The sequence below is a fragment of the Protopterus annectens genome, chromosome 13.part0 (genome assembly GCF_019279795.1).
Source record: "Protopterus annectens isolate FY-2018-M chromosome 13.part0, PAN1.0, whole genome shotgun sequence".
NCBI lineage: Eukaryota > Metazoa > Chordata > Ceratodontiformes > Protopteridae > Protopterus > Protopterus annectens.
In genome coordinates, this window is record NC_056747.1 from 952408270 (window position 1) to 952427304 (window position 19035).

Below are 19035 nucleotides of genomic sequence, written 5' to 3' on the forward strand. Positions count from 1 at the left end.
TTGACTTGGCAGTATTTGTCCACTCTTCCTTGCAAAAGCACTCCAGATCTGTCAGATTGCGAGAGCATCTCTTGTGCACAGCCCTCTTCAGGTCACCCCACAGATTTTCTATTGGATTTAGGTCTGGGCTCTGGCTGGGCCATTCCAAAACCTTAATTTTTATCTGGTGAAGCCATTCTTTTGTTGATTTGGTTGTATGCTTGGGGTCATTGTCTTCTTCTGATGAAGCCATTCTTTTGTTTATTTGGATGTATGCTTGGGGTCATTGTCATCTTGAAAGGTGAAATTCCTCTTCCTTTTCAGCTTTCTAGAAGACGCCTGAAGGTTTTGGGCCAAAAGTGACTGGTTATTTGGAATTGTTCATAATTCCCTCCACCTTGACTAAAGCCCCAGTTCCAGCTGAAGAAAAGCAACCCCAAAACATGATACTGCCACCACCATTCTTCACTGTAAGGGTGGTGTTCTTTTGGTGATGCGAAGTGTTGTTTTTGAGCCAAATGTACCTTTTGGAATTGTGCCCAAAAAGTTCAACCTTCGTCTCATCATACCATAACACATTCTCCCACATGTTTATTCCTTCTCTCCTATATGGTGCCCCACTTCTTACCAACCTTCAATCTTCTCTAAAAACAAAGCTGTCCTCCTGTTATAATAAAATTTCTAAGTTTGCTACCGGCTATAAATCCTCCTCCCACCACTGCAATGCCCTGCACTAAATTGGCTCGAACTTCCCAACCGTCTTACCTACATTCAACTTACTAATGCCCATAAACTCATCTTTAATCCCTCCGTCTGCCCTTCCCTTGCATCCTCCTTCAAAATGCACCTACCCAACAGACTTCTAAGATCCAATAACCAGAATTTGCTTGAACTGCACAAGCCTGCTTGTCCTCAAGGCAAACACCTACTATCCTTTTCCCTAGATTGCCTCTGAAACTCCCTGCCACCTCTTATTCGTACTACAGACAACCACGCTACCTTTAAGATCCTGCTTCATTCCCATCTCAAAACCCTCTGGGAATGTTTTTGCACTCATCCCCCATAACTCACCTCTTTTTTTCCCCATTTCTCCCACTCCTTTACTTCTCTCTTCTCTTCATCATACTGAGCTTCTCTGACTACTACCATCTTTATTTTTCTCATTTACTCCTACTCTACTTTTTTTTCTTATTATCCCACCCTTCTTACATTCAACAATTAATACATCTTATCCCTCTGTCCTACTTTAACTCTAAGATTTTATGTAAAACTGTAATGTCAACCCTGTGTTATTTCACATTGTAACAAATCTAACAGGAATATGTACTAATGGCTTTTTCTCATTTTAATTGACGTGTGTGTGTGTATGTATGTTTAATTTTACCTTTTGCTTTTCTGACTGTATTTTCACTGCAGTTGTGGATTTTTTGTCATGTTGTGTGTTACTATCATTTTTCAGTAGTATTAGATAAATGTAAATGCATTGTCTTCATATTATATTGTTGTTCGTGGAGGATTTCTCTCCGGGACTCCATTGAAAATGGGCTCTTCTTGGCCCAATGGACTATCCCAGTAAACAAACTGTAAAATAAAATAAATAAAATAAATGTTTTTGGGAGACTTGATGTATTGTTTTGCAAATTTTAGCCGGGCCTGGATGTTTTTCTGTGTAAGAAAAGGCTTTATCTTGCAACCTTACCCCACAGTCCAGACATATGGAGAATGTGGGAGATTGTTGTCACATGTAGTACACAACCAGTACTTGCCAGAAATTCCTGCAGTTACTTCAGTGTTGCTGTAGGTCTCTTGGCAGCCTCCCTGACCAGTTTCCATCTTGTCTTTTCATCAGTTTTTGGAGGGGTGTCCAGTTCTTTGCAACGTCACTGTTATCCCATATTTTCTCCACTTTTTGATGACGGTCTTCACTGTGCTCTATGGTATATCCAATGCTGTGGAAATTGTTTTGTACCCTTCTCCTGACTGATACCTTTCAACAATGAGATCACTTTGATGCTTTGTAAGCTCTCTGCGAACCATGACTTTTGCTGTAGCAGGCAACTGAGTAAATGTCAGGAAAATTCTACTAGGACAGCTCAACTTTATTTGGGTTAATCAGAGTCTCTTTAATTAATAGCAGGTGTGTACCCAAGAAGACTGAATGCTGTAATTAAATCAAAAGGTGCTTCAGCAAAGTATTAGTTTAAGGGTGTGCACACTTATGCAACCAGCTTTATTGTACGTTTTTTATTTTTTGCATTTTTCCCCAACAGATTTGTTTGTTTTTCAATTGAATTGTACAGGTTAGGTCACATTAAAGGTGGGAAAAAGTTTTGAAATTATTTATTCTGGTCTCATTTTTTATATCATAAAAACCTGGCATTTTAACAGGGGTGTGTACACTTTTTATAGCCACTGTAGTTGGCAGTAGTTGTGGAGGGAGGCTTGGATTCTAGAAGATAGATAGCCATGGTCTATCTCTTTGTTTCATTATGTTTATGGTGTCTTTAGTTAGCCAGTGAGCTGGTGTGGATGTGCATTGTATTTTTCTGACAGGCTATTGAGTGTAAGATGTTTAAGAAAGAGTTGTTGAAGTAGACTACTGCCTCATCGAGGGGAAGCTGTTTTAAGGGAGACCAGTTGTGATGTTTTAAGAGGGTGTTAAAGGTTTCTATGGAGAAGTATTTTTTGGTACAGATATACTTGTAGATAGAGGTTTTGGTTGAGTGTGATTTGTGCCTAAGTAGGTAGGTCTTTGGGTTGAAAAATACATTTTTTGAAACTGCTTCAGATAAAACTATGTTTTTCTACTTGTAGTTCTTATTGGTGTAAGAGATGCAAAAAGTTAATGCTTTCGCAATTTCAAACCACTGAAAGCCGAATCTGATTTTGTCAGGTGTAAATCTATCCTGACCAACTGCCTATTCTGTTGAAACTCTCCTTTTGTATCATGGAAACATAATGTTGATCAAGGCTACAAAATGTATGCTTTTAATTTTTAAACTTCGTACGTTTTATTGGCATTTAATTATAGCAGATGCGAAATGAGAGGATAAATTGCACAGTTCTTCCATTTTGCAATTTGCATCATCAAAGCATATGTGATTGCTGGAAGTACTGTGGCTTGTATTTATGTACGTATTATTTATTGCTGTTTGATAAACAGTTAAGTAAGCTGCCCATCTGACCCTTTTCAGCCACGATTCAGGCTCACAGAGCAAAGAAATATGATTGTTCACAGGTGCATATTTGCACAGCAATTTTATGTTCGTTTTAGAAAAGCATGTTTAAAATTAATTTATTTTTGTACATCACCCAATAGGACTGCATAATCTTCAGTTGGCCTACTTTTGCTAGGCCTAAAATCATTTGCTCATGACTTTAAGGGTCTGAATGTTGGTCATAGTTTCCATATTTAGAACATTAGCTAGATCCAACTTTTGTCTCCCCATTTGTAACTCATCCAGACAAAAGCATAGGGTATACTGTTGGTACTGGGGTGACATTTTCACCATTCTTGTGGATGTGCAGAATGATTAGGCCAAAGCTAATGAGAGAAAAATTTTTGCAAGTCTACAAAAATGGTCTAAATTTTAAACATAGCGGTTGAAATTCAGGTGTACAAATGTGGAAACAGTATTAGCAATGAAAAAAAGTACCTGAAGTAATCCTATCAGGTGACTTTAAAGGTAAGCAAGCAGTGTGAAACATTAGCAAGGAAGGGCAGTTAGTAAGACAGGCATTTATAGCAAGTGAAGAGGCATCACCAGTAGAAAAATGAGACAGTATTGGCTTTCGTTGTTATGTATAATCCTTACCCCCCCCCCCCCCAATGTAAAATGCTTTATTCAGTTCTGGAGATCTCATTTACTAAATGACACCGGATGAAGACATTTCAGTAGAGTGCAGCAGAGGTGTGTGGTCTGTTCCAGAAGTCATACTGAATCAAAAAGAGCTTGGATATAGTTTTGAGGGAAAATAGTCAGAGGGATGGAACATATGGGTACCACATTTGAAAAACAAATGTAGGAAAGCAAGAGGATGTAATCTGAGATTACAAAATAGGTGGTTATTGGTGATGCATGAATTATTTAAGAGAAGCAGTGGCAGCTGATCATAACAGCTTTTGTGATAGGGTCAGAAGCATGGACTGAACTCAGGAATGCATGGGAACAGGCATAAGGCTATATCCTTACAGGATCAGGAGGGGGCTAGGAGGAAGCGCTGGTAAGTGTAAGGACCTGCAGCATATCCTGTAAATAATGAGTAGACTGTGCACCATGTCTTGTTTCTCTTCATAGAAAATCCATGTTTTTTTATTCAGTTTTAAGTGTAATGCTACAGTTAAATATCATTGTTATTGAAGATTGCACCGTTATTTGTTGTGTTGCAGAGCAAGTACCTCGAGAAGCCAATGGAAATAGCAAGGATTATTGCTCGGTGCCTTTGGGAGGAAAATCGACTTCTTACTACTGCTGCTGTTGCTGCTGAGGTATCTCATCCTTACTTTTTTTTTTTTTTTTTTTTTAACTCTTAATATTGGTGTATGCATACAGAATGGACTTTGAACAAAAGATAATTGAAAGCTTCTATATACTGGGGACTCTTAGAAAAAAAATAGTTTTCAGTGCAGTAGGTTTGATTTTTTTTTTGTTTACATTTTTAAAGCAAAAGCATGCATAAAAATAATCACTCATAGGTTTTTTGGGCTTTGTTTATTCTTGGTGTAATTCTTTGTTAAACATTGTGGCAGGATAAAAGGGCTGTCCGGTCTGCCGTTTTATTCAACTAGCGTTTTTTAACTGTCCTACCATTGTCTTTCCTTTTTGTCTGTTAACTTCAAAAGGTGCCTGCAATAGTTGTCTTTGGTCTTACAGTTCACTTTTTCCCCCTCTGGTAACCTGTTCCTACCTGTTCGCTATTGTTTTTGAGGAAAAAAAATGCTTCCTAATTATTAACTTAGCATTGCTTGTACAATTTGTCTGTTTGTACTAACTCTGGTAACATATCCCTTCTAGCAACACTACTTCTCTGTAAGTAGTTACATTCCTCTAGCTGCAACTCTCACCACGGAAGTATTACCAGCTATGCACTACTTTGCCTAAGTGAGTCTCCCTGCTTAATTTCCTAACTAATGATGTGATGTTGTCCTATTTTGCCTTCATTCTTCACTTGTTGGGTTCGGAGCCAATCCTCTGTTCCGACTGGGCCGTATACAAAAGCTTGAGGCCTTCCTCTAGTATGTGGCTGAAACCCCTATCCCATCATGCTCTAGTAAGTCTCCCCAGATCTCGTTTGCCACTAAACAGATCAGGTGCTTCCATATTGGCTCTGGCTACGTGGGAAAATGTCTTTATTCATTATTAGAATATTTTGTTGTTTGCTTGTTTATAAACTTGGCGATTAGTGTTTTATTACATATTTAGTTAGTTTAGAGTATTTGTTGTGCTTTTTGCTTTTGGCCTTTGTTGTACCGCTAGGCCTTTGTTCCCTTCCCTATCCCGGCTTACATTCTCTCCTTTCAAGCCCGTTTTTAGTTAGAGGGCTTCCTTTTGCTATTTTTTGCTAAATTTTATTAATGTACAAGCTTGTTTAAAATTTTGAGAGTTTGTCAAGTGAATTATTGCCTCATATTTTTTCCTGTTCTAACTTAAAAGTGTCAGCTCGTTTAAGTTAGGGGGCTGCCTTTGCCTGTTTGAATTAGAGGGCTACCTTTGTTTTTTTCCCTTTCCCTGTCACTAGGCAGCTTCATTTAAGTGAGAGAACTGCCAACCCTTCCCCTTTTCTGCTTTAATTGTTAAGGTTGTTTCTTCCTGTTTAGAAAGAAAAAATATATAGATCGATATAGATATATATTATAGTGATGAGTGTTTTTTAACTCGCTATGCTGTTAAGTTTGTTGTTGTTCTGGTCATTGTTGTGGTTGTCTGTTGTATTCTGAGTATGTCTAAGGATCACAAGGAAACCAAACCTTCTGGCTTCAAGGTGTGTGGAAAGTGTAGCTAGAAGATGCCTATAACTGATGGTCACACTATTTGTGTATACTGCCTTGGAGCAGTGCATCTACAAGAATTCTGTGCCATTTATCACTCCTTCAGTTCGAGAGTGCTGCTTGAGAGAAAAAACAAACTTATAGTGAGAGTTTTACTGAAATACCCTTTTCAAAAACAAACTGCTGAGAAGACAAGGTGAAGGCACAATCTTTTATTCGTCTCAAACAAAACTGTAAGTGCTTTCGCATTCGTGATAAGAACGCTTCTTTGAACATACAATAAAACACCACAACAAGGTTTAAGTATGAAAATCACTGATCATGTGATCACATCAGTTGAACCAAAAGGTATAAATAATCATGATGTCCATACATAAAACATTAAAACTACGCTAGTAAAACCACATCATTAATAAAACCTGTGTGTACGAGCCGTCATTAAAATGTATGTATAAGTAACCTTACAGTGTATAGAAAATATAAAAACATATAGGTTCATAGGTAGGTACTAGGCTATCTGCCCAAGGGTATTTATAAGCCTAGCCAGAGTGTGTCAGCTTTTGCCGCCCCATTGATTAATTAACTGAGCCTCTGTCAAGAAGAGCCAATGAAGTGATCCCAGGGGTGTATTTTCTGTTACCCATCCACTCGTCAAGGTTTTTCTTGAAGAGTGTTAGTGAGGGGCTCTGCCTAATGTAGTTAGAAATTTTGTTCCAAAGCATGGGGAGTCTCTGTGACAGGAATCTATCCCTCCAGCATGTTCTATTTATTGTTGTGGCGTGGTTTAGCTCACTAGAGCGAGTGGCTTGCAGTGACTTGGATTTCTTTAGATGGATCATGTCCATGTTGGACATGGATTTGTAAGTTAGACAGAGATCACCTCTGAGTAAGCGATGTGCCACTGAGTACAGCTGGAGTTTTTCCAGTCGAGCTGCATAAGATATATGTTTGAGACCAGTAATCCTCCTGGTGAGGTACTTTTGTGGTCTTTCCAGCTGTTGGAAGTGTCTTGTGAGGTACATCCCAAATGGGGCATTGTATTCTATGATGGGTCTGATGAGTGACGAGTAGAGGGACACTATAACCTCTCTATTTCTAGATGTGAACCCTTTAGTAATTAGATGGGCTACATAGAAGGATTTCCTAACTACTTTGGCAGTATGATTGTCAAAGGAGAGATTACTATTTACCTGGATCCCCAGATCTCTTATTACCTCCTCTGTATTAAGGGGGCTGCTATGTTGGAATTCATGGTGTTTTGTTTTTCCCAAACGGGATGACTATGCATGTTTTGGCATTTAGCTTGATACCATGACTTTGACACCAGGTGTCCATCTCAGTAAGGCCCTTTTGGAGAAAGTCTGTGTCAGCCGGAGAGTCAATTATGGCTCCCAGTTTGCAGTCATTGGCGAACATGGTTAGCCATAGTCCTCCTGTGTTTGCCTGTACTTCTGAGAAGTATATGCTGAACAGTAGGGGTCCCAGGACCGAGCCTTGTGGGACACCACTTGTGACTGGTTTAGAGCCCGCTATTCTTACCGTGTGAGTTCTGTCTGTAAGCCAGTTGGTAACCTATCTCGTGACGTAGGGGTTTATTTTCAGGCTGGTGAGTTTTTCTATAATTCCCGAGTGGGGAATGGTGTCAAAAGCCTTGTTGAGGTCAAGGTAGGCTGTGTGAACTACCTTCCCCTCCTCTATGGCCTTGGTGACGGTCTCAAAGAAGTCAACCAGGTTTAGTAGGCATGATCTGCCCTTAACAAAGCCGAACTGGGTCGGGTCAAGTGTTTGGAAGTTTCCAATGTCTTTGTTAATGAGTTCCATGATGCGCTCCATAGCCTTGCAGACCAGGCAAGTCAGGCTTATGAGGTGATAGTTACCAGGGTCAGTTGCGGCACCTCCTTTGTGGAGCGGAATAACCGTTACTGTGCGCCATTTTATGGGCATGTAGCCTGTGGAGAGGCTGAGGTTGAACAGTGTGTTTAGGTGAGGGGTTAGTTCGTTCTGTAGTTCGTGCAAGACGCTGCCTGGGACACCATCTGGCCCCATTGACGCTGTGCTTTTGGCTTTTGAAAGGGCTGTTTTCACCTGTGCATCTGTGATTTCCAGGACACTACACTTTTTCGGTATTGTTTTGGGCCCTCTTGGGGGTGAGAGGAGGGTGAAGTTTCCACTGAATCTATCTGCCAGGATGTTGGCAATATCAGTGGGTTTAGTATATTTTGTGCTATTTTGCACTAACTCCAGAGCATATCTGCGAGTTGCCACTTAGATTCTTGACATAGCTAAAGAAGGCTTTGGTGTTATCTTTCAAATCCTTGGCTGTTTTTCTTTCAAAGTTAGCCTTGAAGGATTTTATGAGGGACCTTAGTTTCTTACTGATACTGATCAGGGATGTCTTTCCTTCTTGGGATTTGCTTTTTTTCTGAACTAGTTTCCTCCTTCTGTTGTATAGCCTGTTTATGGCAAGGGTCCACCAGACTGGTTCCCTTTTCTAAGGGGAATGAGTCTTGATTTTGCTAGGGATGGCACAATCCATGCATCCTTGTAGGTGCTCATAGAGTGCATTTGTAAAGGTTTCTGCATCTTGGGCAGTGTTATCCTTTAGCGTGGGGGCTGTGAAACTTGCCACCTCTGTCTTAAGTAAGGTGAAGTTTGCTTTAGAAAAGTTTTTTACTGTGGTATCCTTAGTTGGGGGTGGTGGTGGGGTGTGGACATCCAGAGTGATTAGTTTATGGTCTGATCTAACCAGTGATGGGTTGACCTCTGATGTGGAACACCTGTCGCCCATGTTGGTGATAACAAGGTCCAGTATGTTTTCACCTCTGGTAGGGGAGTTTACCAGCTGATCCAGGGCATTTGAGTTGATAAATTCCAGGAAGAGCTGGACCTGGGAGTTTGTACTTGAGTAGTTTTCCCAGTTAACGGTAGGGTAATTGAAATTGCTCAATATCAGGGTGTTCGGTAGGACCTTCATGTTTTCCAGTGTCTCCGGAAAGGTGGAGTGGTGGTCTAGGTCATGGAGGGTGATCTGTAGCAGGCCACAATTTGCATTGCAGATTTGCCTGATGTTAGTTGCACATGGATGATCTCGGAGGTATCATGCTGCGCCACTAACCTGGAGGTGTAGGTATCACTGATGAATATGGATATGCCCTCCCTCTTTTTGTGTTTCAGTCCATGTTCTGTGGCTGAAATGTGTGGTATGAGTTGTAGCCCGGTAGTGCTGGGGTGCTCTGTGGAGCCTTGAACCAGGTTTCAATTACTGCACAGATGTCGACGTTCTCCATACTGAGGAGAGCAGTATAAAAAATGTATGTAAGAAAAGTGTATGTATACATCATCGCACCTAAATCAAGTGAACATGTGTATGAAAGATGCCGAGTTTGATGGATCAAAGATCTGTCCATTAAAAATGATTTAAGGGAGACTCTATCATTAAGACCACACGATTTGTCCGACTGAAGTCTGATGATCCATTTGATCTCAGAACGTTCAGTGTGATTTTACATATATTTTTTATATTTATTTATATATGTTTTTATATTTTCTATACACTGTAGATTACTTATACATAGATGATCAGAGTTTGAGATAAATAAAATATTGTGCTTTCACCCTTGTTTGTCTTCTCAGCAGTTTGTTTTTGGATTTACACTATTTCTATGAGAGACTTCATCCTTGTTTTTGCTACTCATTGAAGTCCCCTTTCACTGAAGCACTTGAAGAAGGTCAGGGCACTTCAAAGTCGGCCAAGTTTCCATCCTCAAAGTCTGACAAATCTGGAAAGAGGTCAGGTCCTTCTTATGGGCAATCGAAGCCAGCAAAAAAATTGAGCTGGGTCCGGAAAATCTTCTTAAATGGCTCCTTCTGTGTCAGTGCCAATGGAGTTTGAATTACGGAGCTGCTCCCTGGAATTGGGGCCAGTTTCTCCTATTCTTAGGTTTCCTCTATTGCAACCAGTTTGATCTCCTGCTCCCTCTTCTCTGTCCTCCCAGTTCTCTGTCCTCCCAGGAGTCTTTCTGATGATGGCATGGATTGGGTGGTGCGCAGATTTTTAAGGACACCGGCGCTGGCCAAACTGTTTTTAGTTCCAACCCAGAGGTATTCGGAGCCGACCAAGACTTCCCCTTCGACATCAATTCCTCCTCTGAGTTGACCTGGGACCTCAGAGCTGGAATGCCTGGAAGCAGTTAGTGGAACCGTCAGTGCCAAGACCTATCCTGCTATCTTCGGGCCCGATGTCTGCTATCGCATCCTCTGCTCCATCTGAACTCGAGGAGTCTAGGAGCCAATGCTGTCTGGTCGGGTTCGGTGAGGAGATTTGGATTTGACAGTTGTCTTTGGCACGGGTGAGCTCAGCTCCTACATCAGCCTTGGAGCCAACCCTTTTGGTTCTGGGGATGCTTTCTGGTTCTTCAGAGCCATGGGTTTCCTTGGATCAGGGGTGAGGGGACTTTTTTCAGGTGATGAGGAGAGTGCTGTCTCCACAGACAGCTCTACTCTCAGGTCCTGACATTCTTCCCCCTAAAACACCGGCGTCTGTCTCAGCACTGCACCATCCACATACACGTGGAGACCCTAGGCCTCAGGATGCCTCCGAAGCCTCTTCAGAATACCCTTCTGAAGAGGTCCCTCATAAGAGACTTTGCAAGGGGAAGCATTTAGACTCCCCAGAAGAGTCTATCACTTCTGATACAGATCTTGATGAGTCAGAAGGGTCCCCATGGTCGCCCTCTGAGGATGTCTCCTTTGCAGACATCCTGGAAATTCTTAAGTAAAGAGGTGGCTGGAAGTCGAGCAATCCTTCTTTGGAGAAGTCTGTATACCTGAAAGCCTTTGGGTCTCACCCTTCCACCACTTGAGTGTCTCTGCCTTTCGACGAGCTCATGGAATTAGTTAGTCGAAAGGTGTGGGAGTCTCCAGACGCAGTGCAACCTGTTCCTCGGAGACCAAACAAGTTTATTACTGCATTGTAAGACACAGATTTCCTTACCAAGGGTGTTCCAGTAGATGCTGTGGTGGAGGCATCAGTCACCAAAAAGGAACTTTCAGAGACATCCTCATCTGTGTCCGCCTGCCGAACAAGGTGTCTCGTACGATGGACAGATATTGAAAGTGCACATTCTCTTCAGTGACTTTTGCACTCAGATCGCTGAGTTATCTGGCACACTTTACTAGGCTGCAAAGAGATCTCCTACAAGGAGCTAGGAGACTGTTTCCTCTCAGCTCTTCACCTTAAACTCTGTGGTTAACTCCTCCATGAGGTTCATTTCTTATGCAGCAGATGGAGCGAGTAGAGCAGCGGGTTCAGGAATTTCCCTAAGGAGACATTCCTGGATGTGCTTGTGTGACTTTGCCGAACCATTTAAATCTTCCATTGTTAATACCCCCTTCGATGGCTCATCCTTGTTTGGGCCGAAAGTCGAGGACACATTAACCAGGTGTGAGAAAGAAGGAAAAACTCTCTGTCTTAGGAGTCCATTTTTCTCTACCATCTAGACCTTACCCAAAAGGGAGTAAAAATGTGGTTCTGAAAATCCCAGAGAGCTTTTCAAGACACACTTTGTGATTTTTTTCCCCCCGGGGCAGAGGGGGAAGCAGTAATGGAAGACACCATCTATGCGGCGGGGGGGGGGGTCCACAAAATAAGGCAACAGGGAGTCATTCCGTGGTAAGCCCTTTCAACGCTCCTGAAAAGAGGCCCATCTGTCCCTCTCTGGAGGCATTCGGGGGTCGTTTATCTTTATACCCATTTGCCTTTTGTTATCTCTGGCCAGGCTTCTGGGTACAAAGTATCATATCCAGATGCTACTCTATACCCTTTTCCTTCCCCTTCCCAAACATAAAAAAATCCCAGATGTTCCACCCAGTCAAAGGCAACTCTAGAAATTCAAAAGTTGCTACTCAAAAAAGTCATCCAAACAGTCCCCGCAGACCAAATAGCATCTGGAACTTATGCAAGGTTGTTTGTAGTGCCAAAGAGAACAGGGGACTGGAGACCCATACTGGATCTCAGCAGATTAAACAAATCGGTAAGAAAAACAAAGTTCCGGATGGTAACCCTGTATTCCCTTCTCCGGGACAAGATGATTGGATGTGCTCTACAGACCTCCAGGATGTGTACTACCACATAAAAATGGATAGGCCATCCAGGAGTCATCTGTGCTTTCGGCTGTGAGCCATTCAGCACCAGTTTTGGGCTCTGCCCTTTGGTCTCACTACAGCCCCCAGAGTGTTCACCAAGTATATGGCAGTAATCACGGCTCACTTGAGATATCTAGGATTCTGAGTGTTTCTGTGTCTATATGACTGTCTCCTAACCTCCACCACAAAGCATCTACTAGAAAAAGCAAGGGAAACCACATTACATCTCTGCACTCCCCTAGGAGTCACGATAAATTACGAAACATCTGCCTTGTTGCCATCTCAGCATATCGTTTTTATAGGAAGAGATCTATCTATAACACAAATGAGGGCAAAACTTTCCCCAGATAGAGTCCAAGTACTTCGACATCAGGTCTTAAACCTTCTTTCCAGGAGAATACTACAGGCAAGAACAGTACTAAGTTTTGGGGACCATGGCAGCAGCAATAAACTTGGTTCCATTAGCATGCCTGCACTTGAGGATTCTACAGTTACTACTGTTCACTCAGTGTTCCCTATAACTTCCCATGTCCCACCAAATTTCAGTAACAGAATCTTGCAAGAAGAACCTTTGCTGGTGGCTTCACTCCACTCAACTGACATCATGTTGACCATTTGTTCCTCCACATCCATTGGCCACAATAACCACGAGCGCTTCCCAGATACGGTGGGGGGGAGGGCATTATCTGGGAAGAACAGTCCAAGGCACCTGGCAGGATCACTAGGCCCATTTAAACATCAGTGTCCTAGAGACGAGAGTGGTGCTTTTAGCGTTGCAAGCATTTCAGGACTCTCTTCCACTGGGAACTGTTGCAGTGCAGACAGACAACATGTCAGTTGTTTGGTACATAAACAAACAAGGAGGAGGAGAGAAACTCAGCAGAGTGATTCTGATGCCTCACGAGTGGTTCCTAAAACAGGAAGTAGCGGAGGTGAATTTCTGCAAATGGGACCAGCCTTGTTGCGACCTTTTTGCCTTGTCCGTAAATGCCATATGCACCAGCTTTTTTGCCCTAATCCCCCCTCCAGGGGAGTTATCAAGGGATGCACTTGTGCACAATTTGCCCTCGGGTCTCCTATATTTTTCATCTGTGAAAACCAAAAAACACAGAACTGAAGGAAAAAACTGCATGAAATTAAGCATACAAAAAGTTTAATAACTCCGCTTTTCATCAGACAGACTTCACAGTGTACACCTTTATTCTATTAAAAGTAAAGACCGTAAGAATGCATTGTATAAGCACAGCAGGGTACGTTATAGTTATAAAAAACATATTTTTTTGTATTAGAATAGGTTTGTGAAGTGGTGACTTTAAAAAAGTAACTACATGTGTATGGCAGATAATGCTAAGAGGAGAGGAATACCCTGGTTTAAATGAAGCTATAAATATTAAGTGTTTTTAAAGACGGTAAGTAGAAGGTTATGAATTAAATATGCTGCAGGTTCTTAAATGTTTTCTTATATGTGTATTTTTTATACATGGTCCTTTTTAAGAGTTTGTATTTTTTTATTCATGAATTGTTTTATTTAATTGAAGAATTGAGAGTGTATTATGATTGGAAGTTTTGTATATAACTGTCATTGAGAAAGTGGGTGCTGTAATTCTGATGAAGCCTGTGTGATGAAATTAAAGTTTTTCTATGCTTAATTTCATGCAGTTTTCTTTCCTTCAGTTCTGTTTTTTTTTTTTTTTTAATTTCCAGGTTTTATGTTTACTGTACATCTTTTTTCCTTTTTGTTTTTGGAGTTTTTCCTCTCTGCAAGGTTGTACGCTGCAGCAGATGTGGTCTTGTCAAGAGAAATGTGTATAGTGGCATGTGTAAACTCTTAGTTTTTTTTTTTTTTTTTTTAACTGTTATGTACCCAAAGGTATTTACTGTTATGTTATTAACTTTGGGTGCAGCTTTCCCATTCTGCACCTGGTGGTTAATTTCTGTAACTACTATCACCCAGTGATTATTTCCTTCTTAGTCTTCAAGTTAACTGTATCCATCTGGTATTTTATTTTGCAGCTGTTGGATCCTGGCCGAGTTATCTGCACTTTTTCGGCATTAAAACTAGTTGTCAATTTTTTCACCGTCAGTTGGGTAGACTTCTTCCCCATCCCTCACTTTTCTACTGGTTATAGCATCACCCACAAGCAGGCTGGTATTTCCTTTTGCTTATGGTGATGGCAGATATAAAGATGCTGAATAGTACTTGGACTTGGGCTGAGCACTACATGACCCAGCTCGTTGCCTTCTGTTTTGACTATGTCCCATAACCACCATTCTATTTCTTGGCATTAAGTCACTTTTCCACCCATTTTGTTGGCTCTCCCTTCAGTCCAAGCTCCTTCAACTTGATAGCCACTGTCTTCTGTGTGGGACTTACTGGGACTCGATCAGGGGCCATGTAGTAGCTGTACAGCTAGGCATATCCCATCCATTTTCTTTCACGTTCCAGTGTAATAACCAACTCATAGAAGTGGCTCAGGTTGGACAAGACCTATTGGACACCAAACTGTGCTGTTTCTTATCCTTTAGGTTGTTTGTCTCTGTAAAACAACCATCCTTTCTCTTGGTGTCTTGTCCATAACTTTCACTGGCACTGAGTATTATGGGTCTGTAGTTAAAGCGGCTCAGTTCTTGTGTCCCATTTGTGAAATACCACTGTGGCTTTCTTTTAGGTTTCAGGAATGTTCCTGTTGCCCAGTGATATATTAAAAGGAATTCCCGTGATTTGGCCCTTAGGTAGAATCGCCTGGTTAAAAGTCAATATTGCTCCCAGTAAGACTGTAAAATGGTTTGAAGAATGCCACTTCCCTGTACACTAAACAGTAGCAGTAGTGTGGTATGTGCAGAGCTGTCAGCATACACACACACACACACACACACACACACACACACACACACACACACACACACACACACTGTATAAAAGACTGCCATTCAACCACCAAAAAGCCTGTAGAAACAGTGTCTTTAATTGTGATAGTTGACAGCTTGCAGATACAACCAATGTATTGAAATGTTCTGTGTATGTAAAGAAATTAGTGCAGTACTACAGTTAATGATTAGTATTTTGGCGACTGCACCATGCCACTTTGGTAGGTAAAGTTATATGGTTATGTGTTCTTTTTTTATTATGGTATTTATGGAGTTGTCAGGTGGCCACACCTCCTGATTCTATTAGAGGAATTCTGTGTTGAGATTTTCGAGTGCATCGGTTTCCTCAGGTTCCTGGGAGGCACACCGCCAAGGCTGTGTGCACTGCTGTCTCCATGTACCTTTTCAAAACTTATTTGTGTACGAGAACACCTTTTAGCTGTTTAAGCCTTTCCTAGTTTGGCATGCTTCCTCTCGTAATCTTATTATTTTTTTTATCACAACCTGATGCCTTTGCAGCTTCCAGCTGTTTCCCTGGGTCCTATGAGTGCCCAACCCCAGATAGCAAATTGCTCCTTTCCAGGTACCCTCCAGACCTAACCTTTTGATGGGGGTGCCCCTTGATAACGAGTTGACCACATAATGCATATTTTTTTATTACTTTGGAGACTGAGGGATTTAATGGAGAGTTGTTATCATGGAACTAGGAAACATCTTGAATACAGAGGTCAGTCAAAGTGCCAAGTTTTTGAGATGAGTTAATGCGGTGACACCAAATTACCACGTTCTGGTTCCTAGTGGGGAGGCCTGTGGAGCTCTTGCTCTCCAACAGAGGTCACAGAGTAATTGGGATTCTCCCACTCTCCCCCTCAGGATGGGAACGCTGGCCATTGGTCACGTTCTCCTTTTCTCCACCACTCCTTCAGGCAGCCGTACCTGTAACCAAAGTCTTTCACAAACTCTGGTCTTTTTTCTTGAAGACTAAGGCAATACAAATACAAATATAAATAAAAACTTCTACCATATCAGCATTCTCACTGTACTCCCTACCCACTGTGGTAGTGTATTTTAACTTTCCATCCCATGTATGTACCCAAAAAACCTTCCTTCTTGTCTGCAACCCCCCCCCCCCGAGTATTTATTCCTTTTCCTACTTTATTTTGGTCCTCCTACCAATTTTAATGTTATTTTCATAGTTATTTTCTTTAAAATATCCTGGTAAAATAGGAAGTATGATTTCAGCAGTGGGCATGTATCCAAAGTAGAAGAGGCAGAATCATGTTTTATGAAGATGTTATTATGCTGGTCATGTATATAAACAAGGCAGTATGTACCAAGGTTATCTTATGGTATTTTTTCCCTTATTTCTAGCAACCAGGTGGCCAGGGAGCTCATCACACAGCAGCTGTAGTGACAGAAAAACAACAAATATTGGAACAGCATTTACAGGATGTGCGGAAAAGAGTACAGGTAAATTATTCATTTGCCATCAATTGCCTCCATGTTTTTAATAAAATAAGTAATGGGATAGATCAAGCCACAAGAAAAAAAAATATGATAAAGTAGTGTTTATACTACTGTGGAACTTATTCAAGAGTGTTCTGTAAAGAAGAAATGGTATTTTATTGTTGTAGAGCTTCCTTAGAAGTAATCTGTAAAGAAAGAAATTTAGCTGTCTAGTTGTTGACAACTCACTACATGTAATTATGTACAGTTCAGTTCAATGTGCATATTGCTTCTGTTTGTTCTTTTTTTTTTTGTTACGTTTGACCCTATGCAGATGCAGAATTCTTCCATTGGAATCTTTTTACTGTTTATCTGCCTGTGTACTCCCTGATTTTAATCATAATCCTGTGCCTACCGTCAGAAAAACTGTCATGTTCATTGGTAATTACTAGGCTAGCTCCCCCTTTGGTACATTTTTTAAGCCTAACCAGTGTAATAATCAAACTCTGTACGCTGTATCTGTGAGGTAAACATCTTAACCATTATACGACCATTCAACCACCAAAAAGCCTGTAGAAACAGTGTCTTTAATTGTGATAGTTGACAGCTTGCAGATACATCTTAACCATTATACGACATAGAGCTTGTCCCTGCATTCCTGCATCAAGTGGGTTAGAAGGCAGCAGAATAAATTAATTTGGTCTTCAGCAAAGACTTTTTGTTAATGAATCTGTTAACAAATATTCACATAATGAAGGGCTAGGGAAATGCAGCTACGTGTAGTGTAATTAGAAAGGTTTCTAAATTGTCTCTGATGAAATTATATAGAAACTGTCAGTTGTTTTGTTTTTTAAATGCACTTCTAAGTTTAAAAGGAATGTTGTCACCACCGAATTAGGAGTAGGGCATCTGCCTGTCCCAGTGACAAACAAGGACATTAGAGGTTGGGCATGAGGTAGATTCAGCTGTTGGCAGCTAGCTGTCTCATGTTTGGGGTGCAAGTTAGATATGTGGGATAAGTGTGTGCAGTGGATACATAGAAGAGATCAAGGTTTGAACAATGTAGTTTGCAGGCAGCCATTTCTGTCGCCTTTTATAGGTACAGGTTAGATCTGTGTCATAAGCCACTGTAGTAGATACTTATAGAAGAAGGCCAGCAGAATTTCATCACAGTGGTCTCACCCTAAATAATGATGATTAGATGCAGTCATCACATTTGCTTGTTTCAGGCCATTTGTTTGCATGCACTGGTGGAGGGGGTATATGATTAAGAAGTAGAGTAGCCACACACTGGCATGGGATGGTTACCAGAGCTCCTACTTTGTGCCTTTGACGTCTCCATCATTGCCAGCAGTTGGCACCACAAAGTAATTTATTCCTGATGAAAGAAGGATCCTTCCCAGATGGTCTGCAAAAGTAGGTACTAAAAATGAATGATGGTGACGTGGGAATGATAGATGAATGTCAGAGGGATAAAGACTTAGAAAGAAGTTGAAAGCCTGTATGGGAAATAATAGCCTTGACTTTATTCTTTCTGACTTGCATTTTTTGGTAAATTATTATTAGAAAGTGGGGCATTCCACTCTGAAGGTTATTTGCACTCTTCTGTTAAAGCATATTTAAGAGTAATTGTCATTATATTCTAATTTTTACCTGTCCCTGTTTTTTTATTGCTGCTGAATCTAGTAACTCTGAGTTCTTTTCTGCAAACTGTATTCCTAAAGCTGAAGAGACGTTTCTACAGTGTGTTTAACAGATGGCTGTGGTATGAAGTTGTCCTTCCTCATTAACCGCCACAGTGAAACCACAAACTTTCTGTCAGCATGTCATTTAAGAAATTTGCCAGACTGCTAGCTCTTCCCCTTTCCCCCCCCAATGCTCTGCCATCTAGCTTCCTCCCTAGCTAGCTAAAGCTTTAGCCACTCCTGTCTGACATAAACATTCTTAGGCTACTTCAGTTTGATAATTGCTTTTGTGTATTAACAAAAAATATATAGCAATAATTTGAGGCATTATCATCATTGTTTTGATTTCTAATCCTGCTTTCCCGTGCTGCATTCATGTCAGACCTATTTGAAATGTGTTCATATTTTTAAGGCAGTTTGTTTTCTCCCCACTTAGACCTTGGCATTTCTTCACTGAGTGTTTTAACTTGTTTTTAAGTGGTTATTTCTTGATTTGCAGATGTTCATCGTGTTACACTGCTGCAGTCATTACACTTGGGTTATCCTGCTGTCAGCCGATCCCGCAGTCGGCCAGAGTTCCAAAGTCTTGGTCCGGCATCGTTTGCTGTCACTTCTTCCCTGACGTCAGTGTGACGGGGTATATAAGATGCATCCGACGCCATTTTCTTCAGTCTTTCTTGCCACTCAGTGCCCAAAGCAGAAGCAGTTCGCAAGTGCCAGTCGGCCGACTCCTGAGATTTTCGAAGTCGAATTTCAGATCCAAAGTCTTCAATAAAGCTAAGTACCCTGTTGGAGAAACTTTTTTCTTGCCTCAGACCGATGTCAGAAAAAGTTAATAATTGTATTTCTAGTGGGAAGCAAATACCTCATAAGGACTTCCACTCTTACTATATTCCATGCCTAGGCCCTGATCACGACGTCACT

At 41.2% G+C, this 19035-nt stretch overlaps 1 protein-coding gene across 5 annotated transcripts in view; it reads left to right on the forward strand.

Moving 5' to 3' along the window:
- Positions 1-19035, forward strand: part of STAT3 (signal transducer and activator of transcription 3) — a 1961792-nt gene that overhangs the window by 617080 nt on the left and 1325677 nt on the right. For all 5 annotated transcript variants that reach the window (XM_044054713.1, XM_044054714.1, XM_044054715.1 and 2 more), the window contains exons 4-5: positions 4370-4468; positions 16352-16450. In XM_044054713.1, the coding sequence (XP_043910648.1) occupies positions 4370-4468; positions 16352-16450 (198 nt within the window). The remainder of the gene's footprint in view (positions 1-4369; positions 4469-16351; positions 16451-19035) is intronic.